Below are 26,789 nucleotides of genomic sequence, written 5' to 3'. Positions count from 1 at the left end.
TGTTTTTAACATTTCAACAACATACTAATGGTAATAATTATAGATTGGGACATTAAACATGAGATGTGCTGTGCTACATGAATATTTCAGTCAATCATGAAGTCAAGACCAACTAAATGTCTTTGAATAATCTCGTACATCCCAGAGAGAGAAGCTGGCTTATCTACTCATTACATTCGACCACAGTATGAAAAGAAATATTGTTGCAGTGAGGTAAATTGACACTTATTTACCTTGTATATTAATAGCTGGAGAAATTAATCCAACTGCCTCATTCGTAAGTTACAAGCGCCAATCTTACTTGGAGCCAGCTCATCAGCAATTGAGGATAAGTGAAGATTTATTTATTCATTCATGGATATAATATTGCTGATTGCCCTTGAGAAGGTGGTGGTGAGCTGCCTTCATGAGTCGCTGCATCCACGTGCTGTGGGTTGACTCACAATGCCTTTAGGAAGGGAATTTCAGGATTTTGACCCAACAACTACAAAGGAACAGAGATATATTTCCAAGTCAACATTGTGAATGGCTTGGAGGGGAACTTGCCGGTGGTGGTGTTCCTATATATCTGCTGCCCTTGTTCTTCTAGATGGAGGTGGCCATGGGTTTGGAAGGTGCTTGTGTAAGGATCTTTGGTGAATTGCTGCAGTGATCCTGTAGATAGTATACATTGTTGCGACTGAGTGTCAGTGATGGAGGGAGTGAATGTTTATAGATGTGGTGCCAGTCAAATAGGCTGCTTTGTTCTGGATGATGTCAAGCTTCTTTGAATGTTGTTGGAGCTGCACCCATCCAGGCAAGTGTGAAGTATTCCATTACAGTCCTGATTTGTGCCTTGTAGATGGTGGACAGGTTTTGGGGAATCAGGCGGTGAGTTACTCCACAGCATTCCTGGCTTTTGACCTGTTCTTTACAATCACAGGAGGGTGTGAGCAAGCACTAGCACTAAACTGTGGTTTTAATTTGGAGCTGGGAAGACTGTTCCTGTGCCACAATAAGTGAGCAAAAAAAACACGTCCCGCCATTTCTCTGGAGCTTTTGATCCCCTTACCAATGAAGAATCTATCTATCTCTTCCATTGATTCACCTCATTCTGGCTGAAGAAATTCCTCCTCATCTTGGTTCTAAAGGCTGTGAGGCTGTGCCTTCGGATCCTAGTCTCAGCTACTAATGCAAACATCTTCCCCATAGAAGCATCTTCCCCATTGATCTTGAGCTTCAACATCATTTTCCCTCCTGCTCCTCATATTCCTAAATTCCCCGAGAAACCAAAAAACCTGCCAATCCTAGCCTTAAAGTATCCAAAGATGGAGCGGCCATACCTTTCTGGGATGAGGATTTCAAAGATTCATAACCTTTTAAGGGAAGTAATTTATCCTCATTCAATCAGGAGCACAGAACTCAGCTCAAAAATAAAGAGGAGAGAAACAAAAGAAACAAGGCCGATGTGGAGTGGAGGTTAAAATCTTAAATTGTTGAACTCAATGTTGAGTGAAGAAAACTATAATCTTAGAATCGTAGAATCCCGACAATGGAGAAAGAGGTCATTTGGCCCATCGAGTCTACACCGAACACAATCCCTCCCAGGCCCTATCCTCATAACCCCACTTGCTAACCTCCCAAGACTAAGGGGCAATTTAGCATGGCCAATCAACCTAACCTGCACATCTTTGGACTGTGGGAGGAAATCCATGGAGACTTGGGGAGAATGTGTAAACTCCACACAGATGGTCACCAAGCCAGGAATCAAACCGAGGCTCCTGGCACTGTGAGGAGCAGTGCTAACCACTGCGCCACTGTATCCAGTCAAAAGATGAGTTACAGTTCCTCGATGTTGCATTGGTGTTTTGCTGAAATATTTGCCGAGTGTCTACCTGCTAAGTTAATTTGGCAGCACTACTACTAGAAATGTGTACATTGATGATATTTACACAACTTTTCCTGTAAATTTCCATTAGCAAAAAGATTGAACCATATTATACTTTGAAGCTCAGCAGTTACCTCAATATGGGATTGAAACCACAGTGATTTACACTGAAAGTTTTCTGACAATCTGGCCAAATCTTTACAAAGGATAATATGTATATTTAGGCTGCGGGGTGACTTCTTTGTAAGTGGCAGCAAGTTTTCAGAGCTTTTCATCTTCGAATAATGATAAATATGGACTGTTAGATGTAGATGGGTCCTCCCTGAGAAAGCTATCCTGTGATGTCTGCCTGTTTGTTATCCAATTAAAGTTCATTAATAGGTTGTAAGCGAATTTAGTACAAAAAGAACCACTCAGTTGCCATTGCTACCATTGTGAAAAACATAATGTGACTCCATCTGTTTTGGCAATATTCCAAAGTGCAACAGTTTTGACATGAGTATTGTATGCTATATTTCTCCAGGAATATTTAAGAACCTGAATACAATTAAACCCTGCCTCAAGTTTTCTGCTTGTTCTGTCATTGTTGATTAATCATAAAGTCTTGTACATTTAGCTTTATCAGCTAAAAAAAAGTCGACACTGTGCTCCGAGATGGAAGAAGAGCAAACTCACCTTAGAATATAGTTTAATGAGATCTAACCACTGTTTGTTTTAAATCTCATGCACATAAATTTAGAAGCTGCACAGAATGGTTTAATAGGGGATGGTCACTAGACAACACTTGTTCTTCTGAGATATCGATTGCTTGGTTTGTTTAAGCACTGCTACATTATGCACACATTACTTAAAATGTTGTATATAAAGGCCAGAATTCTCCCACCTTGCCCACAGCTGGGCTTTTCCAGTCCTGCTGCAGTGAATGAAGATTTGGCTGAGCGCCAAATTCTCCGCTTTCACTGGCAGTGGTGCTGCGGCATACGGAATTGGAGAATTATGGCCATAATTTAATTTTTTTTAACACAATTACTTTTTTCCTCTGATAAATAAAAAGAATAACCAAATAATGGAAGGTAAAAAGAAACTATAGTTATTTACCCTGAAAAAAGAAGATTTAAGCACATCTGATCAGATCGAATTGAAAATGTGGCGGCAAGAAGGTATTCTGTACAAAATCAGGTTAGAGAGTCCAATGGACACGACTACAACCTAAAGAAGTTACAACCAAAGATTTGGGAAAGTTTTCTGCTTACTGCAATATTCAAAAGGAATTCCTATATAAAAACAAAAAAACGCAGGTTGGGCAGTCTGAAAGGTAGGAAGGTGGGATCGCAGATCTTTCTATCTCCTCAGAGATTTCCTAACCTGCTGCCATCCAGTAGAGTGTGCAATGGAGCAGTCCCTCTGCGTTCTTTCTGATGTGTTGGCGCCAACATGTGAGCGCCTCACGGTCACCATGGGAAGATTGACAAGCACCATAGAGATTTTGGTCCAGCAGATCCTGCCAGATTTGTGCTCAGCCTTGCACACCATGGCCAAGCTCCCTGGTGGGCACCATCAGAATGTAAGCGACATGGAGAACAGACATCTTGATCTTCCTCCAGACGCCCCATCTCCTGCAGGAGCCAGGTCAGGGCCCACTGGCACTCACAGGAGGATGAGTAGCTGACTGGGGGGCCTCCATTCAAGATACCCCAAGGGTGTGTGGCCACTCAGAGTCCCCTCCAGCAGCACAAGCCGTTGATGGTGCTTCTTGCTCCTGAGTAGGTGACCCTTATGAAGCCAGGCTCCTCCAGGTCTCAGGTTTCCAGAGACACCCACCAAAGCCATCACCAGGCATCAGGGCACACCAGTCAGTGGCCTTCACCCCTGCTGTGGATGTCGGGACTGTATCAAGGTGTATTGGAAGGTTTAAGAAATTTCAAAAGTTTTGACGTCACTTCAGGGTCACGGGGCTCGATCACTGAATAAAATGCACTTATTGAAAACCATTCCGTGGATCTATGGATGTATTGGTTAGATTAGAGCATTTTGGTTTGCATCTTTGCAATCATCTTATTCCAAGATTTAATCTTTCTCACACTGAATATAGCCCCCTTTTAATATTAACAATTATTTGATTGTCTTCTTCAGTATCATTTGGTACTGTACCCTTATGAGTACATTCTTTATTTGCAGTGTATGATGGGTGAGTTCTCCACCATTAGTACTCAAGGAACAGAAATGATTGGCTATAACTACTGAAGGCTCATCAGATATATGATTGTCTGTGCATCTGGGTTTCCTAACTGACAGTGTCCCAAACCATTTTAGGAGCAGAGCCCTATCCTAGTGCACAATTCCTTTGTGTCAGTGTTTGCATTCTTACATGGTGCAGGAAACATGCAGCCTCAACCCACATCGCTGTTCTTCCTTGCTGGACTTCAAGCTGACAGAGTGAGCACATTACCAGGATACCAATGACTGCAGCCTAAATACGACCCTCGAGATTTGTGAGTACCTAAGGCCCAAGTGTGAATGCAGTGCCTAAATGTGAGTGCAGGACCAGTCCTCTCAGCAATGGTTCAGCTATTCCCTCAGGAGTCACAAAGTGAAGGCTAGAGGAGTTACTCCTGATGATAGGACTTCACTTTACTTCTCTTGGAACCCTTCAGCTATGAGGGTATCACAGGTATGCTTCCCATGTCTCCCCTTCTCCGTGGCACCAGCAAACTCATGTTGTCCTTCAGCATTTCCCCTCTACCGCCAGTCAGTTTTGGAACACATAGTTCATGGACTCTATATCTTGGATGAGAAATGAAAGAGGAAAGGATGGGAGCGAGATGAGCTGTTCGTGATTTAAAAAAGAGTTTCAAATTGTTCTTACTCTTAGATGGTGCCTACGGGTTGAAAGTTAAATAAGCTTGGCCTAGCCAAACTGGTGGGCCATATGTAATTTGTGATCTGGCTTCCTGCTGACAAATTGGACAGATTACCAGAGATACCATGGGTCGCAAACTGGAGGATGAAGAATTCGGAGTCAGGCGGATGCAATTGAGGGAGCTAAGGAATAGATTTTTCAAGGATAAAAAGGTGGAGAAATTACAGGAAGACAATGGTAAGAGGGAGTATGTTCTAAATGACTGCAGAAGAATCTACCAGTGATTGTTACCTTGAGTGAGCAAAGTTTAAAATGAACACTAGGTCAAAGGGATAGTTGTGCATGCCAATGGGATAATTTAATTCGAGAAATAAAATGATAGAAAGAAAAGATGAATTCAGGTTGCAAACTAATGTTGATGACATTTAAAGATACACTTGAGAAACACTTGATATAAAAGCTGATTGCATATAGAACAAAAGAGTTTTGATCTAGGAACGTATTCAAGTATCTTGGGTGTGGGCAGACTGTGAGAAATGTGGAGGGGAGGTAAATATTCAAGTGAGGATAAGACTCTCGAAGACGATGGAGATAGACATGTTGACAGTTGGAGATAAGTGCCAATAACTCTGTGGCAGTTTGGACAGGAAATCTGGTGTAATCTGCAACAAAATGATTCAACAAAAATGGAAAAACATTGCTGACAGCCAAACAGCAGACATGCCGAAATTCTTTCTCAGGATGAGAATGTGGATTGAGATTACCTTGTTCATGAGAGGAGACAATTACTGTGAATTATTGAAGGGATGGGCATTTAGAGATACGTTACTGGTAAGGATAGGAAGATGTAGAAAGATAACTGGGAGAAATTGACTGCCAAAGGAGAGAAATAGATGAGTTAACTTCTGAAAGAGGGGTGAGCGGCTTCAATGGTTGCTGGGTGAAAGACAAAAGCATGTGCTGTGGTGGCCTTGGACAGAATGCTCAATTAGATGAAAAAGGAAACTGTAGTCTCTGATTAAGTGAGATTAAAGCTCAGAGCACAGTAAAGATGGGAGAGGAGGGGTGGGGAGGCTTCAATGCGGAAGTAGCAACCAATAAAGTAGGGACACTTCAAGAGTGGAACGATTAGTAATAAAAAATGTTGAGTATTGGTTCACACAGGCAGTGAATATACATCTGGCACTGTAGGCTTTGACCTCAATCTCACTAAGTTCTTTTCAAGGGCAATTATGAATGGGCAACAAATGTTGGCTTTGATGGCAATGTTCATATTCCATGAAAGAAGAAGAAGATTTAGTCAATAATTTGTTTGGTGTGTGGGTACATCTACCATACCTACCCCTTGGGCCCTGGGCCTCTTTTGCAATCAGTGCCATAGTTTTTGTTGTGCACTGCCTTTGCAAGACTACATGGAGTGTGCAGCACATATTTTTCAACCTTTCTTTTTTCTGTCCTATATGTTTCGTCACATGTTTTCTTTTTTTTGTTCCTTATTTATTTAAGTCTTTCCCTTACCTTTATTTCCTGATTCTACAGTGTTGTTCTTTGGTATTTTATTGCACAATATTTTTGTAATTTTATTCCCTTGTTCAATATATGACAATTGCACCCTTTTTACAATAACTGGACTCTTATTGCATTCTTCATCTTCGAACTTGCACGCAATATGAACAAGGATTTTTTGAAAATAAAACTAAAATTTAGTATTTCTGTGAGGAGCATTGCACACAAGCAGCACCAAAGAACATTGAGATCATACATGTCCAAACTACAATCAATGAGGATTCAAATCCTACTTGTATGCAGATATCTCATTTGTGGCATTGGCATCATCCCTGAAGAGGCCCAATAAATTTAAGTAGGGAAAGCCATGGCAAAGAATGCAAACTTTAGGAAGTGTGTGGAACTTAAACTCTAGACCCCACACAATGATTACCCTGTAAGGTGGATACTTCTAACCCACAATGAATGGTTTTAATGCTTGGCTTAGTAATTTCCATGAGACAATGTAGGCCATCAACAGCAACAGAATTACACTCACCCACAATCTGTAACCTCATAATTCAGAATATCATTCGTCTAGGCTCCTGAGACAGCACTTTCCAAACCCATGACCACTATCGTCTCGAAGGACAGCGGATATATGGGAATGGGATAACCAGCCCCTGGATGTTCCTCCCCAAGCCACCCACCACCCTCACTTGGAAATATATCATTGTTCCTTGACTCTATCATTGGATCAATATCCTGGAATTCACTCCCTCATTGCATCCTGGGTGTACCCAACCACAATGACTGCAGTTCACAACCACCTTCTCAAGGGCAATTAGCAATGGGCAATGAATTCTGAATTAGCCTGCAAAGTCCACATCGCTTGAATGAATGAAAAAACTCAACCATTACCATCAGGACAGGGCAACACCCCCACATCAATGAAAAATGCTGGAGGACATGCCAGAAGCAATGCCAGGTATATCTAAAAATAAGGCTCAACTTGATGAGGTGATAACACAGAACCATCTGCATGCCAGACAATGGAAACAGCATGCAATGGACAGAGTTAAGCAATCTCACAACCAATGGATCAAATCAAAGCTCTGCAGACCTCCACATTCATCCTGAATGGTGGAGATCAATTCAACAGCTAACAGTGGGAGGAGCACAACACACCAATGTGAAAGACAAGACTAAAACATTTGCAACCGTCCTCAGCCAGAAGTGCCCAGTGCATGAGCTATGTTGGCCTCCTCCTGAGGTCCCCAGCATCACAAATGCCAATTTTTAGCCAATTCGATTAATTCCACGTGATGCAAAGAAACAGCTGATGGTACTGGATGCCACAAATGCCAAGGGCCCTGACAACATCCCAGCAACAGTACTGAAGACTTGTGCCCCAGAACTAGCCGCACCTCTAGCCTAGTTGTTTTAGTATAGCTACTCTCTGGCAATGTGGAAAATTGCTCCTCTATGTCCTTTCCACAAAAATCAGGGCAAATTATGATGCTAGTAAGGAGAGATTCCTTTAAAATGTAATGTTTTCCTATGTAAGACTATAAGACCATAAGACATAGGAGCAGAATTAGGCCACCAGGTCCATCGAGTCTGCTCCGCCATTCAATCATGGCTGATACTTTTCTCATCCCCATTCTCCTGCCTTTTCCCCATAATCCCTGATCCCCTTATTAATCAAGAACCTATCTATCACTGTCTTAAAAACACTCAATGACCTGGCTTCCACAGCCTTCTGCAGCAAAGTGTTCCACAGATCCACTACTCTCTGGCTAACAAAATTCCTCCTCATCTCTGTTTTAAAGAATGATCCCTTTAGCCCCTATAGAGAGTCAATTTGTCTTAAGGGAATACAGCAGATGCTGAGAAAGCAGGATAAATACTCATTATAACCATGTAAGTGTTTATTTTGCAGAAGACTTAATGAGCTTTTGTTTAACGAAGAAGAGGATCCTTGGGATGTTTCCTTGCTATGGGGCCTATCTATTTACCCAAACAGGCAGACAGGACTTCAATATCCCATCTGAAAAAGGAACCTCCAACAATGCAACTCTTATTTTGTGCTGTACTGTGGTATCAGCATGGATGACATGCTCATCTTGCTGAACCTATGACCCCATGACATAGAAGAGGGATGCAACCACTGAGACAAGGCTGACATTTAGGTGAATATCAACTTCAGACCACCCCAGCACATATATGGATTTTCATATAGAATGTGCAGGACTGGAACACTTGTAATATTACTCAGAATTAATTTGTTATAATGAAATGATAATAAAGCAGGCTTGAACTTTTTGTTCCTTGATGCACTGAAATTTTCTAATGAATCACAATTTCAATTCCACCTGAAACCAACTTCAAGACCAATCTCAGTTTATTTGTCTCATCCTTTCTGCACATTAGTCACTAACAATTCCTCTGCTGCAACTGTTTTCTAATGGAATGCTGTTGTCATCTTCTTAACTCACATAGGTATGCCATCTGGTAGTCTCAATGAAATGTACACGTGTACAGTTCTTGTCTGATTCATGAATGAGTAACTGTGACTAAAGTTAAATCTGCAGGTCTTCTCCAGCCAGATTTAGCTCAATGCTTTGAGTCAGCTCCTGTTTCATAGCTGAGCCAGCCAGTATCACCTTTTATCTTGGATGGCTATTTCCATCGCAACACTTTTCTCTTTCAGTATTTTATCACGAATAGTCAGTGTTTCTCTTCACATTCCTTCCATACTCTAACATGATCTCTTACACTCACTCCCCTTATTCTCTCCATTCATTCACTAAACACGACAGTTCTTCAAAAACTTGGAAGTCACCCAGGCTTTCCGTCCTTTCACAATATTTAAACTTTAAGTTTGGCATCACCTAATCACTAATTACATATCATTTGGGCAGCACGGTAGCATGGTGGTTAGCATTGCTGCCTCACAATGCCAAGGACCCAGGTTCGGTTTCTGACCTGGGTCACAGCCTGTGTGGAGGTAGCACACTCTCCCTGTGTCTGCTTGGGTTTCCTTCAGGTGCTCTGGTTTCCTCCCACAGTCCAAAAGACATGCTGGTTAGGTGCTTTGACCATGCTAAATTCTCCCTCAGTGTACCCGAATAGAGTGTAACAACTGGGGGATTTTCACTGTAATTCCATTGCAGTGTTAATGTAAGCCTATTTGTGACACTAATAAAATAAAAATATCTGCCTTACTTTTTTACATTCTTTTTCCATTTTGATGATGCCTTCCCCAGTGGACATTATCCTTTTTCTCAAATTTGCTGAAAAAAACAATTGAATTAAACACTTTGAAAATGCCATGAGATCCAAGCATGACACTATTTATCATGCAACATAATTCTGTATTATTTAAAAGGTGTCCTGTTAACTGTTATTAGATCTTTCCCATTGCCAAACTATAAATCATTGCACACCCCTCTGGTACTATCCCAGGAGATAGCTGCGCACAGTTTTCTTAAATAGTCTGCTGAAGCAATGCTCTCCACTATGTCAAAGAAAACATGGTCACATGGAACAAATTTAAATTATTTGTGTGATTGATCAATGTTAATGACTTATGCTTGAAGATACAGGATGTGCATGCATTGCAAATTGTTTCCAATTTTAAAAAATACCTGTTCTGGTATAATAAAATAGGATCTTCAGGCTTTCCAGCGACTTGGTTTGTGGAATCATTGCATTGGGATTGTTTTAAGATTGTTTTATTGTTTTAGTAAAAATTAGGGTTTTTAGCAATTCACATGAGGTTTGAAAGACTCTCTGGATTTGCTTTCTCCAGTTCTCTCCTGCAAGATGCTCTCCCTCATCTGCACCACAATATTGATTTATTATTGTCACGTATATTAGTGTGCAGTGAACAGTATTGTTTCTTGCGCGCTATACAAAGCATAGAGGAAAGAGAGGAGAGGGTGCAGAATGTAGTGTTACAGTCTTAGCAGGTCTTTTAGATCCATGACTGGGTAGCATGCATTAGAAGTCTTTACTTAAACATATGATTAATATGATTAGTATGACAACACCAATATATTGCTGTGCACTCTTTCATGGCACTTGTAGTATTCTGCACCTCCTGCTCTCCCCCCCTTCCCCCTCCCTCCCCCACCCACCCCCGCCTTCTATTATATTCGCTGTAGATAAAGCAGGGCATATTGCATGCTGACCAGAACCTTTTATCTTGTACAAATTAAACAACTTTAATTAACTCGTTTGTCCAGAAGCCGGACGTGTGATGTGACGTGCCGGACAGGCAAGATGCGCGGATTTGCAATCCCTTATCAGTTTCTCTGGGGAGAATTAAAAGGAGTGTGTGACTGGTGTGAAGGATGAATTCAAATGAGGGACGGGCCAATGCAAATCAGAGTTAACAGCAGAAACCGGCAGCTGCAGCCCTGTCTCTCTCTCTCTCCCCCTCTGTAACACACACAACATACATACACACATACACACACAGATAGAGGTCCGGAGACACAACAAAGACAACTCTCCTTCTGTCTCTCCCCTTCCCATCAAAGCCAAATAAAATATCAGGAAGGCAATCTCCTGGAAAAATAAAGGCGTCTCGGAATCCACATTCACCTCCAGACATTGGTATGTATTATATTACATTTCGTGTAATCTAAATCAGTGGGTGTAAACGGGGACAATTTATGTCATCAAAGGTGCATTGCTCAGTGAATATGTTTTTAATTGAGGATTTTGAGATGAACATCGTATTTTGAGGCTGTCAGGAGATGGGAGGTGTGGGTTTTTTTATAATAGAGATTTCCCTTTGTTGTTAAGGCGACCTCGGTTTCTGTGGACTGGAGACGAATTCTAAAGCCAGATGGCATTTGTCTTTCTTGTTTTAAATCCATCATTGCAGATCGACTGGAGATGGATCGAGATTTGGAATTTGAGCATTTTGATGAACGGGACAAGGGGATGAGATACGGCAGAGCGTCCCGGCTCAATGGCTTGCCCAGCCCCACTCACAGCGCCCACTGCAGCTTCTACCGGACCCGCACGCTGCAGACTCTCAGCTCGGAGAAGAAGGCGAAGAAAGTGCGCTTCTACCGCAACGGGGACCGCTACTTTAAGGGCATCGTGTACGCCGTGTCCCAGGACCGCTTCCGCTCCTTCGAGGCGCTGCTGGCTGACCTGACCCGGACTCTCTCCGACAACGTCAACCTGCCCCAGGGAGTCAGGGTCCTCTACACCATCGATGGCTTCAAGAAAATCACCAGTCTGGAGGAGCTAGTGGCAGGTGTGTATGGAAATCCCAACCATATCATGAAATAAAACAGAAATGGACATTTTTAATTAGCAGCAAGCCCCCACCCAATCAGTAGCTGCACTGGGTTGCAGAGTAGAATCTGTAAGCAGCTAATTTGAGTGCAGAGGGGGTCATCTCAGGGTACCAGCCATCCCCACACTTCTCCCCACAAGCCCTCCACCATTGGGTCAACATAACACACCAACTCTTTCCTCCCCTCTGACTCCCTTTCAACTATGAATCGAAAATAGCAAAAACGTCTTGAAGAAAAACGCCAAGCAAATAAGAAATTTAATGGTCCTTATTTTCTCTATAAACTATTCATGATGGAGAATGGGAAAGGCCGAGCTGTCAGAATGCAATCATTTTACAATTCAAATTCATGAGAACGTCCCTTGCTTGTAGGTCACCCACCCCCACCGAAATAAAAACCTCCAACTTATTTGAGTGAGCTGGAGGAAGCCAATGGATTTGCCAATCACCTATATCATCTTGTCTTTTTTTTTGATACAATTTGAGGAAATGAATCATTTCTGAGTCTCTGAACCAAGAGTTTCTTATTCACCGTACCGCAGCGTACATGAAGAGGGGTGGACTGTTGGAATTAGTAATGGGTTGGGTTGGCTGGTATCATTTATCCCTGGAGACTATTGAACCCCTCCACCTCCCACCCGGCTGCTACTGGGCTATGATTATAACAGTAATGTGAGAACATGGTCATTTTGACTGAGTGTTTGTTTAAAAGACGGAAAACATAGGGAAAACAGTCAAAGGGTCATTTAATCGTAGCCCCCTTTTAACCAGCGATGTTGTAGCTAAATTACGATGCAATATACACGGTGTGCTGGCAGTGTGAATTTTAACAACTATCAGAGGTAGCAATTAAATAATTATCTAACAAACACACACATGCACTTTTCATTCTACGAGTGTTAACTCAAGGTAAGACGGAAGATAGGGATGTACAGAATATCTGCATTGACACACAAAGAGGATATCTGGGTGGAGTCAGCCTCCTTTCTCCCTTTTTAGTCCGTTTGAAATGTGCTTCTGCTCACCATTTTCACTTGCTGTTGTAATGAACTACATTCTCCAAATAAAAGCAAAAAAAAATTGGAATGGCCATAAGTGAATGAGATGGTTAATTGCTGGTGGCAGTATATAACGTTATTGTTGAGATGTAGAATGCATCTCACCAAGAGCCCACCACCCGCTTTGATTTGCTAAGGATTCATATTTCAGTCAATTCATTTTTGTGTAAATCACCTGCCAAGCTATTTATTTAATGATTAGAGTTTCGCCATTTTGAATAATTAGCTTTCAATTTTCTAATGATGATGGATACACTTGAGTGGTTGGAATTGAAAGGAGCCTCAACTGTGTATCTGAGGTGTAATTCTGGAAATTGTTATTTCCTTTTAATTTGGGTCTTTTCAAGTCGTGAGTGTCACAGAGAATCATTTATTCCAACCTAAATTTGCAGAGGATCCTTACCTCACCTTTAACCCTGACTCTGAATACTTGGATGTGGTTGCCATTGGTGACTGGTGGTGCTGTGCTGCGGTACATGGGATTTAGTAAGAGCAGCTTATCGATGAGGGGATCATCTATGTCACAATGAGAGTTGACCCTCCCTAGATCCTGCAGTGACTAGAAAGTGTCTATGTCAAAAAAAATCCCCACACAACGTAAGTAAGCAAGGAACATGTGCCATTTTGGGGTTAGTTGGGGTCTCAGTTCTCATATCCTCAGGGAAATGCAAATTGAAAATGTTTTTGTTGCGCTGTTTTTCTTTTAATTAAAAATTGGACTGCAACTAATTTGTTGCATAATCAACAGAAAATGTTTAATCCATTGGTTTTGGTCTGCCTGTTTGGAGATCCTGGGGCTTTACTGAGGAATTCCTCAAGAAAAAGAAACCTTGTGAAGGTTGACAATATAAATGAGGAATCCATTTGCCCAATTTAATAATTCATCTTAACTCATTAATTCAATATTCGACTGGTTAGTTTGATTATTGCGTGTTGCATCAGATGGACATGTTGGATGTCAAGACTGCTTTTAACTTCATTCTTGTTGATTTCATATCATTTTTCTTTTTGATATACACTATTAATTGTATTTTATGTGCCATTGTTCTCGCCATGCACATGTCTAAGACAAGCTGCAGTTTTGAGCTGTCTCCTGCAGTTTCACTGCCAGTCATCCCATTTTAATATTTTCAGCAGGTTTGACCAACATGGTTTAGTTTTTTTGATTCCAAGTAATAAATTGGTCATATCAAGTTTTGGAATTTGCTCACCTGATCCTGACATTCTTCTAACTATTACTATTCTATCTCTTAGCCAATTTATTCTATTCCCTAGCTTTAATTCCCAAATCTTCAAATTTATTAATACTTTTCATAATGGAAGTTTATCAGTCTTTCCTTCAAATAGAAATGGAAAGAAGCAATGTTTGAGAAGAATGGCATGAACAACAACTCAAAGACATTACTTTAATTCAAGCAATCTTCTTTTAGTTTAATTTATTATTGTCACATGTATTGGTTTACAGTGGAAAGCATGCTATATAGACAGCATACCATTCATATAGTACATATGGGAGAAGGAAAGGAAAAGGTAAAGAATGTAGTGTTACAGTCATAGCTAGGGTATAGAAAAGACAGAATGAGAATGTATGCTGGGGAGAGCTCGCAAGATCTCTGAAGTAATACACATACCATTATCTACCAATTTTATAAATATTTAAATTCTTTTTGTGATAATTAGAAAGAATGATAAAGTTGAATATTGTATATTTTCATTCATAATCTTAAATCCTGTTTGCTAATATCCCTCAAGTGAGGTATTAGTATTAACCCTTAACATTTACAAAGGGTAGATCAGATAAATGTGGCCACACAAACAATATTTTATGATATTTTGAGGGTTATTTTAGTAAAGTTAATATCATCCGTTAATTAACTAACAGACACTTGTCTTCACATAATTGCGGTTTAAATTCTTCATTTGGATCCAAACATCAGCCATGATTTTTACGAAGGGGCGAGAAGTGTACACAGGAGCTTGGGAGTGGGCAACAAATGAATTAGCATGCAAGAAGTTGATTGAAGAACAAAAAACTAAGTGAAGCTAAATTTACAACTTATAAAAATGATGGCAAACCCAGAGATCAGTTTTGGTACCATTGATCTTAAATAATTTATACCTGGGTGTAGGAGACATATTACAAACGGCAAAAGATTTTGGGCATGGCTTGGTGTTAAGATGACCCTATGTTACTTCAAGAGGGCATGGTCATGTTAGTAGATTGGATAGACAAACTTGAGATTGAACTTATTGTAGAGCAATTTGAGATGATACATATGGACGGGAGGAATAAGGAGGAAATGAGCACTATAAGATGAAACAAAAGGAATAAGAAGACTTAGTTGATGGCAAGGAAATTTGACATTCACCAAAAATGGGCATGAAGCCAGTGAAATTGGTATTATGGTAACCTTTTTGTCTGAAGAAATGCTTTCTGACACCAACCCTAAATGGCTTTGCTCTATTTTTGCTTAGCTTGATTTTCAGGCTGTGCCCCCTTGATCAGAGATTTCCTACAAGGGGAAATAATTCTTTTTCAATTCCTTAATCAGTTTAAACCTCTGAAACTGCACCTTGATTCCTATATTCAAGGCAATTCAAACTCAGTCTATGAAACCCGTTCTTGCAATTTAACCCTTTTAACCCTAGTACCATTCTAGAGAATTTCCATTGCACCACCTTCCTGATCGATAGATCCTTGATGTGTGATGCATAGAACTGAATGCCACATTCCTGAATGGATCTGACCAAACCTTTTTCCAGCTTTAACATATAAAAATCAACACTCAATTCGCTTTTTAAATTTTTTTTGTACTTGCACCCACAAAGTGGACATTCTTACTGCCCGTTCACACCACACTGCTACAGCAGTGAGGTCGGAGAATTTGGCGGCCAGCCAAATCTCCATTCACCTGTAGCGGGTTGGGAAAGTCCTGCTGGCGAGAACAGTGGTAAGATTCCATCCTTAACCTCTATACTTGGACTGCTAGATTTAATTTGATTTGATTTATTATTGTCATAGCTAGGGTGTAGAGAAAGATCAACTTAATGCGAGGTAGGTCCATTCAAAAGTCTGATGGCAACAGAGAATAAGCTGTTTTGAGTCTCTCTGGTCTCTGATCTCTCTGGTCATCCACAGTACGTAGAAACATGGAAAACAGGAGCAGGAGTAGGCCATTTGGCCCTTTGAGCCTGCTCCGCCATTCAATATAATCCACGATACTCCTGTACTCCCTCTATGCCCCTTGACACTTTCAGATTTGAGAAATCTAGCTTCCTGCCATTTAGGAAATACCCTGATCTATTTTTCTTAGATCCAAAGTGGAAGGTCTCTCACTTTCTGCATTGAAGTTCCTCTGCCATGATTTTACCCACAATTAATTTATTAGTGTCCCCTTGGCAACTTTCTGCTTTTATCTACATTATTTACTGTGTAACCAAAGTTTCATCGGCAAATTTAGATGTACGCCTCTCTATTCCTTCATCTGAATCATTCATAAATATCAATGACAAGCGAAGGCTCCAGTACAGATCAAGAGATAACAGTACCAGTCTCAAACCTGCTAATGTTAGCACTCCAGTTATCCCTAATCTCAATTTCCTAACCAATTCACTACTAATGACAAATTGTTACCAAAAATGCAGGGAATAATCAGCAGGTCAGACGACATCTGCGGAGGTTGAGCTGATGGCCTTTAATCGGAATTAGAAAAGGTTTGAAATATAAAAATATTAAGCAAATGGAAGGGGAAGGGTGAGAAAAAAACAAAAGAAAAGGTCAAAAGCAAAACATTGTGGATGCTGAAAATCTGAAATAAAACAGAAAATGCTGGAAATATTCATAGGATCATAGGATCCCTACAGTACAGAAGGAGGCCCTTTGACCCATCATGTCTATACCAACCACAATCCCACCCAGGCTCTATTTTCGTAACCCTCATTTACCCTGTTAATCCCCCTGACATTAGGGTCAATTTAGCAAGGCCAATCAACCTAACCCGCACATCTTTGGACACATCAGGCCTGGCATTGTCTGTAGACAGGCAAACAGTTAACATTTCAAATTGTGACCTTTCATCAGAACTCGAATTGTTACTTCACAGATATAGGCCATTCGGCCACTGGAATCTATTCTTGCTTTCTACTGTCCCATTTCCCCAGGTATAACCTGTAATCCTGTTTTATTTCCTTCAAGTGCCCTTCTAATTCCCTTTTGAAATCATTAATCACCTCTGCTTTCGCCAGGCAATGAGTTCCAGCTCATTAACAATCACAAAGTTCTCCTCTGCATCTCTTGTCCAAAACCATACATCTGTGTCCCAAAGTGCTTGTGTCACCAGTTAATGGGAACAACCTATCCCTTGTCTACCTAATCTAAACCTGCCATAATCTTTTGCAACTCTATGTTATCTTCTTTGCTTGAAAGGGAACAACTCCAACCTCTCCAAGATGACTTTGGAGCTAATTTTTTCTATCCCTGGAATCATTCTAGTAAATCCTGTTCACCCTCTGAAAGGCTTTCATATTCTCCCTAAAATGTAGTGACCTGAACTGGATGCAATATTCTAATTGTGGCTAACCAGAGCTTTATAAAGGTTCAGCATACTGTATACTCTCACCTATTTATGCTTTGCGAGCTGTGCTCTCAAAATGTACTGTTATCTACCAAGAACCATGCACAAGAACCCTGAGATTGGTTAGTTTCTGGACATTTTTTCGAACCATGCCATTTAGTCAATATTGCCTCTTCCTATTCCTTCTGTCAAAATGCACCATAAGAACATAAGAAATAACAGTAATCCATTTGGCCCCTCTAGCCTGTTCTGCCATTCAGTAAGATCATGCCTGATCTGTTTGTGGTCCTAACTCTACTTTCCCTTTCTGTCCTTCACAGCCTGTCACTCTCTTGTAGATCAAAAATCAATCTAACTCAGCCTTGAACATATTTAATGACTCTGCCTGCGCTGCTGTAGGGGAGTGCTCTAGTTCTAGATCGCCCTCAAGGGGAAATATCCTCTCAGCATCCACCCTGTCAAGCCCTCTCAGAATCTTGTATTTCAGTATGATCACCTCATTCTTCTGAACTCCAATAGTATCGGCCCAACCTACTCAAACTTTCCTCAGAAGTCAACCTTTTCATTCCAGGAATCAACAAGTAAATCTTCTCTTGATTTCCTCCAGTTCAAATATTTATTTTTGCAAGTAAGGACACTAAAACAGCACTCTAGCATTAATCCTTGTTGCAGTCCACCTGAAATTAAGCCAGTAATGCTGACATATTGCCCCCAATTCCATGATCTTGTACAGTAACATTTTAGATGGCTTTTATCAAATACAGTACCTCTATTGGTTCCCTTTATCAACCCTGGTTGTTAATACTCCAAGAGTATATTTCTCAGACTTTTTCCCTTTCATAAAACCTTGTTAACTTTGTTTAATTTTACTATGATATTCTAAATGTCCTCCTACTTTCTTAATGCATTACTTTTGTAGTAGGGAAAATGCTTGAATCTATCATCAAGGAAGAAATAGCGAGACACTGGGATATGGGATCAGAGGTGAGCTGCCAAGGTGGATACAAAACTGATTCGGTCAAAGAAGACAGAGGGTAGCAGTGGAAGGGTGTGTTTCTGAATGGAGGACTGTGACAAGTGGTGTCCCTCAGGGATCAGTGCTGGGATCTTTGCTGCTTGTAATATATATAAATGATTTGGAGGAAGATGTAACTGCATTGATTAGTAAGTTTGCGGATGACACAAAGGTTGGTGGATTTGCAGATAGCAATGAGGACCATCAGAGGATACAGCAGGATATCGATCAGTTGGAAACTTGGGCAGAGAGATGGCAGATGGAGTTTAATCCAGACAAATGTGAGGTAATGCATTTTGGAAGGTCCAATACAGATAGGAAATATACAGTAAGTGGCAGAACCCTTAAGAGTATTGATAAGCCAAGGGATCTGGATGTACAGGTACACAGATCACTGGAAGTGACAATGCAGGTGGAGAAGGTAGCCAAGAAGGCAGATGGCATGCTTGCCTTTATTGCCGGGTTATTGAGTTTAAAAATTGGCAAATCATGTTGCAGCTTTATAGAACCTTAGTGAAGCCCCACTTGGAATATAGTGTTCAATTCTGGTTGCCACACTACCAGAAGGATGTGGAGGCTTTGGAGAGGGTACAGAAAAGATCTGTAGGATGCTGCCTGATATGGAGGGTATTAGCTATGAGGAGAGGTTGGAGAAACTTGGTTTGTTCTCACTGGAGCGACGGAGGTTGAGGGGAGACCTGATAGAAGTCTACATGATTATGAGAGGCATGGACAGAGTGGATAGTCAGAAGCATTTTCCCAGGGTGGAAGAGTCAATTACTAGGGGGCACAGGTTTAAGGTGTGAGGGCAAGGTTTGAAGGAGATGTATGAGGCAGACCTTTTACACAGAGGGTGGTGGGTGCCTGGAACTCGTTGCCGGGGAGGAAGTGGAAGCAGATACAGTAGTGATTTTTAAGAGGCGTCTTGACAAGTGCATGAATGAGATGGGAATAGAAGGATATGGTCCCCGGAAGGATAAGGGGCTTTAGTTAAGTCAGGCAGCATGATTGGTGCAGGTTTGGAGGACCGAAGGGCCTTTTCCTGTGCTGTAATTTTCTTTGTTCTTGTGAATTGTTCCCATTGGTAAGACGTAGCATGAGTTCATGAAGGGGAGATCATATTTGACTAATTTGGTGAAATTCTTTGAGAATATTACATGTGCAGTGGACAGTGGGGAACTGCAGATGTGGTGTATCTGGATTTCCAGAAGGCATTTGACAAGGTGCCGCACCAAAGACTGCTACATAAGATAAAGGTGCACAGTGTTACAGGTGATGTATTTAGCATGGATAGAGAATTTGGTAACTAACAGAAAGCAAAGAGTGGGGGTAAATGGGTATTTTTCTGGTTGGTGATCAGTGACTAGTGGTGTGCCTCAGGGATCAGTGTTGGGACCGCAGTTGTTTACGATTTACATTGATGATTTGGAGTTGGGGGCCAAGTGTAGTTTGTCAAAATTCGCAGATGACATTAAGATGGGTGGAAGAGCAAAGTGTGCAGAGGAAGCTGAAAGTCTGCAAAGAGATATAGATAATCAAAGTGAGTGGGCGAGGGCCTGGCAGATGGAGTCCAATGTTGGCAAATGTGAGGTCATCCATTTTGGTAAGAATAACAGTAAAATGGACTATTATTTAAATGGTAAAAAATTGCAGCATGCTGCTGTGCAGAGGGACCTGTGTGTCCTTGTGCAGAAATCTTAAGGAGTTGGTTTGCAGGTGCAGCAGATAATTAAGAAGGCAAATGGAATTTTTTCCTTCATTGCTAGAGAGATGGAGTTTAAAAACAATGAGATTATGTTGCAGCTGTATAAGGTGCTAGTGAGGCCATGCCTGGAGTACTGTGTACAGTTTTGGTCTCCTTACTTGAGAAGGGATATACTGGCACTGGAGGGGGTGCAGAGGAAATTCACAAGGTTGATTCCGGAGTTGAGAGGGTTGGCTGACGAGGAGAGACTGAGTAGACTTGGAATTCAGAAGAATGAGGGGAGATCTTATAGTAACTTATAAGATTATGAAGGGGATAGATAAGATAGAAGCAGGGAAGTTGTTTCCATGGTGGATGAAACTAGAACTAGGGGGCGTAGCCTCAAAATAAGGGGAAGCAGATTTAGGACTGAGTTGAGGAGAAACTTCTTCACACAAAGGGTTGTGAATCTGTGAATTCCCTGCCCAGTGAAACAGTTGAGGCTACCTCATTGAATGTTTTTAAGGCAAGGATAGATAAATTTTTGAACAATAAAGGAATTAAGGGTTATGGTGAGTGGGTGGGTAAGTGGAACTGAGTCCACAAAAAGATCAGCCATGATCTTATTGAATGGCAGAGCAGGCTCGAGGGACCAGATGGCCTACTCCTGCTCCTAGTTCTTATGTTCTTACTACCTCACTTTTCTGGATCAATTTTCATCTGTTGCTTCATAATAGGGATTTTTTAATAAATCATTTCATAGTGCCACAAATAGGCTTACATTAAAGCTGTAATGAAGTTACTGTGAAAGTCTCCTAGTCGCTACAGTCTGACGCCTGTTCGGGTACACTGAGGGAGAATTTAGCATGGCCAATGCACCTAACCAGCATGTCTTTCGGACTGTGGGAGGAAACTGGACTACCCAGAGGAAACCCATGCAGACTCCACACAGACAGTGACCCAAGCCAAGAATGTAACCTGGGTCCCTGGCATTGTGAAGCAGCAGTATACCAGTGTACCACCATGTCACCCAAGACTGGTGAGATTAAATGACAAAAGAATTGATGGTGAAATGCCAAAAGCAGAGGCAGTGGGACAAGTAAAGAAGCGAAAGATGTATCTAGATTGAGATATGAATTGAAAATACTCATTAAACCAAAACCTGTAAAGAAAAAGGCAACAAAACAGGAGAAGGGGGTGATAGTCTAAAACTGTTGAATTCAGCTTTGAGTCCAGAGGGCTGTAATGAAAAGATAGCGCTGCTCTTAGAGCCTATGATGAGTTTTATTGGAAAACTGCGGTAGGCTGAGGACTGAAGAGGTCAGCGTGCAACTAAGTTGGATAATAAAAATGGCAGGTGACTGGTAGCTTGGGGTCATGCTTCCTTGTGGAAAAATCTCCCCAGTGTAGAGCAGACCACATTGTGATCAGTGGATGCTGTGTACTAATTTGAAAGAAGTGCACAGAATCACTGTTTGCCTGGGGAGGTGGGGAGGTAAATAGGTAAAATAAATGCAAAATACTGTACATACTGGAAATCTGGAATAGACATAGAGAATACTGAGAAAGTTCAGCAGGACTGGTAGCAACTATGGAGAGAGAAACAGAGTTAACATTTCAAATCCATATGACTCTTCGATAGTTTTTGCATGTTCTGTATTTGCGTGGAAGGGTTTTATTTCAGATTTCCAGAACCTGTTGTCTTTTTGTCTTTTCCATGATACTGTGTTGTAAGTTTTACAACGAGCTTCTTTGGATCTCTGTATTTACATCTCCTCACTGCTTTATCATGTCCTGCCTCAAGAGTTGTAAGCAACTTCCACCAACACAAAACTAAAATATTGCAGATGCTAGAAACCTGAAGTCATTTCAGGGTGATGACCTTTTGTCAAAAAGGTCTATGAGCTGACACTGGCTGGTATTCTTCGGCTCTTTGTGCCCTGCCGTCACTACCAGAGAGAACAGAGAATTTGGTGCTCAACCAATTCTCCATTCACTAGAGCACTTCAGGAGAATCTTGCTGGAGTGAATGACTGGAGAATTCTGCCCCTTTCCTCCATTTCTCTCCACAGATATTGCCTCACCTGCTGAGTTTTTCTAGCTATTTTTGTTCTTATTCCACCAAAGCCTCACACTTTTTTCCATTTGTTAACTCCATCTGTAGTCTTTCTACTCCCTAATCACCCTGACTGAGCTTCTCTTTAAATGATGCAATAGTGTCCTTATCAATGTTAATTCTTGTTTTCTAGTTTCTATACAGCTTGGTATCTCCCAGTCATTCCACCTCATAACCAGATTTGACTGGCCATTACATCAAGCTGGGTTACTGCTCCCATTCACTTGTTTTGTAAAGAGCTTCCAATTTGGCAGTAGACCTTCCTGTTCTTATGCAGCCTTGATTTTTTTTTTATTAGACTTTTTATTTACATGTAGCACTCCTATATTTTACCTATTCTGACATTTTTCATATTTCTGAACCTCAAAGACATGTATGAACTTCAACACCATTGATGACTTTGGTTTGCAGTCATCCCAGGCCTCTTTATCCTTCTGGCCAGCAAATTGTTCCCAGCCCACTTATGGGTCTGTCCCAGTTTCATCCTGTCCAGCATCAGTGTTGGTATCCCGTGAAATGGCAGCCCTCTTTCCCATACTAAATCCATATGAATGTCAAGTAAGTGAGAATGAGAGGAAAGTTCTGTCTGTGGTCAACTCAGAAGGTTTTGGGAGATGTTGGAGATGGGGGCTGAGAGAGGAGAGATTCTGGCAACTAGTTTTGGGGAGGAGGTGGGGAGATGGGTCAGCTGGTTAGTCAAGGCTGAGGTGGGTTGGAGGCTTCCTTGTGGGGTCTGGGGAGAACACTTCCCCTGCTCTTGGACCACAAAGTGCTGAAACCTGGAGAGGCAGCATGTTTTGTCCCTGGTTCACTAGTAATTTCCTTCACCCCTGAGAAACCCACAGTTTCCCTCAATGTACCCAAACGGTGGCAGAGTGTGACGCCTAGAGGAATTTCACAGTGATTTCATTGCAATGATAATGTAAGCCTACTTGTGACTAATAAATAAAATTTAAAAGAAACCCTGCAGCATCTGGTAACCTCATTGTGCTCCCAAGTGCACTGTAGAAATCTGATATATGGTAAGCATCCACCCCTCCATTACACCACCCTTTATTATAGGACATTAGAAACCCTGATATCCACAGCTATATAAAATGGTGGAGGGATTAGATTCTGCACATCTGATTTTTAATGCCTGATTGTCTCCTGTTCATTGTGAGTATTTAATGTTAAGGTCTTTAAATTTAAACTCATCAATGAAAGAATGAAGATGAAATGTTGGATTTCTTATACAAACAGATTGGGCCTGAAATGCCATACCTGAAATAGTGACAGAAGTAGAATCCTTTATTGCTAGTAATGGTGACTATGACAGATTGCTTCTTGAATTACCTGCGGGACAGTTTCCCTAACCTGAGCAGCAGGTTTTGACTTGATGTCAATAGTAGGGTTGGGTCAAAAAAGAAGTCAATCATTGAGATTTTCTAACAATCTAGAAATTGTAATTGACCAGATTTGTTGTATTTGGTGTCACAAATTGTGATGTTGGCATTTGCACAGATGACCTCAGTGCCTCTGTTTGTCTGAGTATCAGAACCATTACACTAACTGTGGAATTCAGATAAAGATACACCTGGGTTGTGGCCACCATTCCCATCCACCACAGTCTAGGTCCACACATGGAGAATCATTATTAGAGTGAAGAGGTACGAATGTCCATGGACATATGTCCAGCATAGTGAACTATTTCAGGACTGAAGGGTTGCAAATTCAAATAGAAATAGAAGATTGAAGTGTAATGTTTTATGAATATTACTAGGAGTACATTTCATAGTAAAAATTGTATTTCAATATAGAAATGCTATTACTTCAAACAATTTAAGTTGTATTCTGAGCACTGTCTGTGCATTTATTGAATTGAATCCGTTGTCTTTCCATAGGGGAAAGTTATGTCTGTGCATCTTTTGAATCATTTCGGAAAGTGGACTACACAAAGAATGTAAACCCTAACTGGTCAGTGAATGTGAAGGCAACTACAACCGGACGCACACCAACATCAATCAGTAGTGCCAAAGCAAGTCCCAGTGAGACGAAAGAGAACAAAGATTTCATTCGCCCCAAGCTGGTGACCATCATTAGAAGCGGAGTGAAGCCACGGAAAGCTGTTAGGATTCTGCTCAATAAGAAGACTGCACATTCATTCGACCAAGTTCTTACAGATATCACTGATGCTATCAAGTTGGATTCAGGTGCAGTTAAGCGCTTGTACACGCTGGATGGGAAACAGGTATGAATGAAATTGTAGCTATAATAATATTTAAGCCAAATGAGTGAGGAAATGGAGGGGAGTTTGGTAACACTAGTTAGCTAACATGTCACTTGCGGTGAATCAGACTTCTCCCTCACCATCATTTGTAGTTATACTTTCTGTATGACCCAGCATTTTGGTTTTTGAAGTGTTACCTTTGGAGTTTGCAATTTTTGGTTACTATTGAAAATTATAAACTTTTGTCTAGTTTCTGATGTGTATTTTTCTCAGTCCAACAGGTGGAAATGTTTAATTCTTTAGATTCAAAAAATAAATGTCAGATTGCATATAAAAGTAAAGGTCAGTGTCATCTGGAGCACAGTTTATCAATAAAAGAGAAGGCTAAAGTGTCTTCTAAGGTCACTTGACAAAGTAAGATTGAGGACTAAAGAAGTCTGAGAAATGATTCCAGCTCAGAAATTGGACAGGAAGTAGGTTGTGTGGTTTTACTAATGTCCCTTATGAAGACTGAATCTGATTTTAGATAAATATGCTGTAATGTTTTAAAAGTATTATAGTTGTGTTAGGAATTATTTTAGAATTAAGAAGCTACGATTATATTGTTGAAGTTAATGCAGTTGAGACATCCAACAACAACAATACAAAAGCAAAGTACAGCCTGGAAGTCGGAAACAAAAAACAGAAACTTTCTGACCTGGAACTGCAGACTGAATTCTCCCAGACTTATGATGGAAGGTTGGGGGAAGTGGGGAAAATAGAGGTGGGAGAGGGAAAATAGAGGTGGGAGAGCCATGTTGGAACAGCACTCCAACAGAGCCTTTAGGAAGCCTTCCATGGAGTGGGATATAAAGGGGATTTTTGCATGGTTAACACCCCAATTAGGGCAAATTTTGTGTTTGCCCTTATTTCACTGGTTGTGGAGCCCAGCAACTCAATGGAGGTGACCTTCTTGTGGCAACTTGGGGGATCCATTTGAGTCAGAGACTCCAGTCCTGAAGTGGAGGGGGTTTCCCGCTCACATAACTTGACTGACTGGAACCTTTTTTTTATTGCATGAAATTCAGGCCAATGAGAGAGCCTCTCATATTGAGGTGCCCTCATGATTTTCAACCTGCCTCAACAATGTCCACTTTTACGTGCACAGCAAGCTTGGAGGTGGCCAATTAGGAGACAGCTTCCACAGAGGTTGTTCCTCTGGTCTCACTGCTGGGAAGTCCTGATCCTGGGGTAGGAGGCCAGAGAGGAAAATCCAACCTGTTAACTTTGTTTCTCTCTCTACAGATGTTGCCACGTCTGTTGAGTATTTGCTACATCACTGCGTAAATATCCTAGAAGTTTCTTCCTAACAGGACTGCAGAGTACCTAAGCCATATGGACTACAGGGATTCAGAAAGGTGGCTCACCACCTTCTCAATGACAGTTAGGGATGGGCAAGAAATGCTGGACTAATCAGTGATGCCCACATCCTCTGAAGCAGTAAAATATTTCCAGCAATTTATTCAGCTATAGTTTTTCCAGTATACTACCCAGTAAAAATGGAACATCTCAAAATTAATATCTTATACAGGCTAAATTGCATTTGGGAAATGGTTGCATTCCCAATCCAGTGACAATATTTCAAAATCAGACAACGTTGTTGAGGTATTTTTCTAAATTCTAATGGCTGCTTAACTTGTATCAGTGTTGAGTGATCAAAAAATCCAAAATTCCAGTCCTTCATTAAGTGTTGAAATTGTGGTCTCACAAGCTGTTGTTGCTTTCCCTAATGGAGAAATACCTTGAAGGTAATCAGTATTTAAATAAACAAATGATCAAGAAATTAAACAAAAATTAAAGGGGACCACAATCTCTGGTATGGCACTGTAATTTAGATTAAAACACAAAGGAAACTTAACTAAAGAAACCAAAATATAGTTTTCAGGGGTAGTGCAAGGTAACCAGTGTAAAAATGTCCATCAGAAAAAGAAACATGTGCAACAAAACAAATAATACCATAGTTCTTCATTTTGAAGCAGTATGGATTTTTACATCACACTGGTAATGATCAGATCATTATTCGACTAATACTGTGTTAGGCTTTCTTATTCCAGTGGAGACTGAAGAATGTGGAGCTCACAAATTTCACTGGATGGGTTAATTATCTGAATCTTCAGAAAATTATGGTCGTTTGTTGTAGTTGGTCCCTTCTAAAATGCAAATTGAGGAGGAAATGGTTCAGAGCCAATTCATTTTATCAGTTATATCTCAAACATTCCCCATGGAAATTATCTATGAAATATTCCAGGAAATCAAGAATAGTCACAATGCCTTTCATTTTAAGAAATAAATTGGAAGTAATCTAGTAAATTGTTTCTTACCCATCTTCTTGATTCATGTTTATGATTGAATTTTATGTACATTCTTGCAACTACTTGAAAGCACTGTGATCTGATTGGTTGAAGGTGTATGTTTGCAACTGATTGAACTATGTCCTTTCCAATTGATATCCTGCTGAGATGCTGAACCAATAGTGCTAATAACCCTACTTTCTTCAGCATGTTGACAGAACGGCAAGATAGCCCTAATTAAGAAAGGTAACATTGAGTTACAAAATTCCAC

General features: G+C 40.8%; 1 protein-coding gene across 2 annotated transcripts in view; it reads left to right on the top strand.

Moving 5' to 3' along the window:
- The first annotated feature begins 10,621 nt into the window (after positions 1-10,621).
- Positions 10,622-26,789, top strand: part of dclk1a (doublecortin-like kinase 1a) — a 314,126-nt gene continuing 297,958 nt past the window's right edge. For both annotated transcript variants that reach the window (XM_080197467.1, XM_080197468.1), the window contains exons 1-3: positions 10,622-10,835; positions 11,110-11,490; positions 23,863-24,209. In XM_080197467.1, the coding sequence (XP_080053593.1) occupies positions 11,121-11,490; positions 23,863-24,209 (717 nt within the window). In that variant the 5' untranslated portion in view covers positions 10,622-10,835; positions 11,110-11,120. The remainder of the gene's footprint in view (positions 10,836-11,109; positions 11,491-23,862; positions 24,210-26,789) is intronic.

Source organism: Carcharhinus amblyrhynchos, chromosome 10 (genome assembly GCF_965287045.1).
Source record: "Carcharhinus amblyrhynchos chromosome 10, sCarAmb.v2.hapA, whole genome shotgun sequence".
NCBI classification, from domain to species: Eukaryota; Metazoa; Chordata; class Chondrichthyes; order Carcharhiniformes; family Carcharhinidae; genus Carcharhinus; species Carcharhinus amblyrhynchos.
The sequence above is the reverse complement of the archived record's forward strand: the minus strand, read 5'-3'. Positions and strand labels throughout refer to the sequence as shown.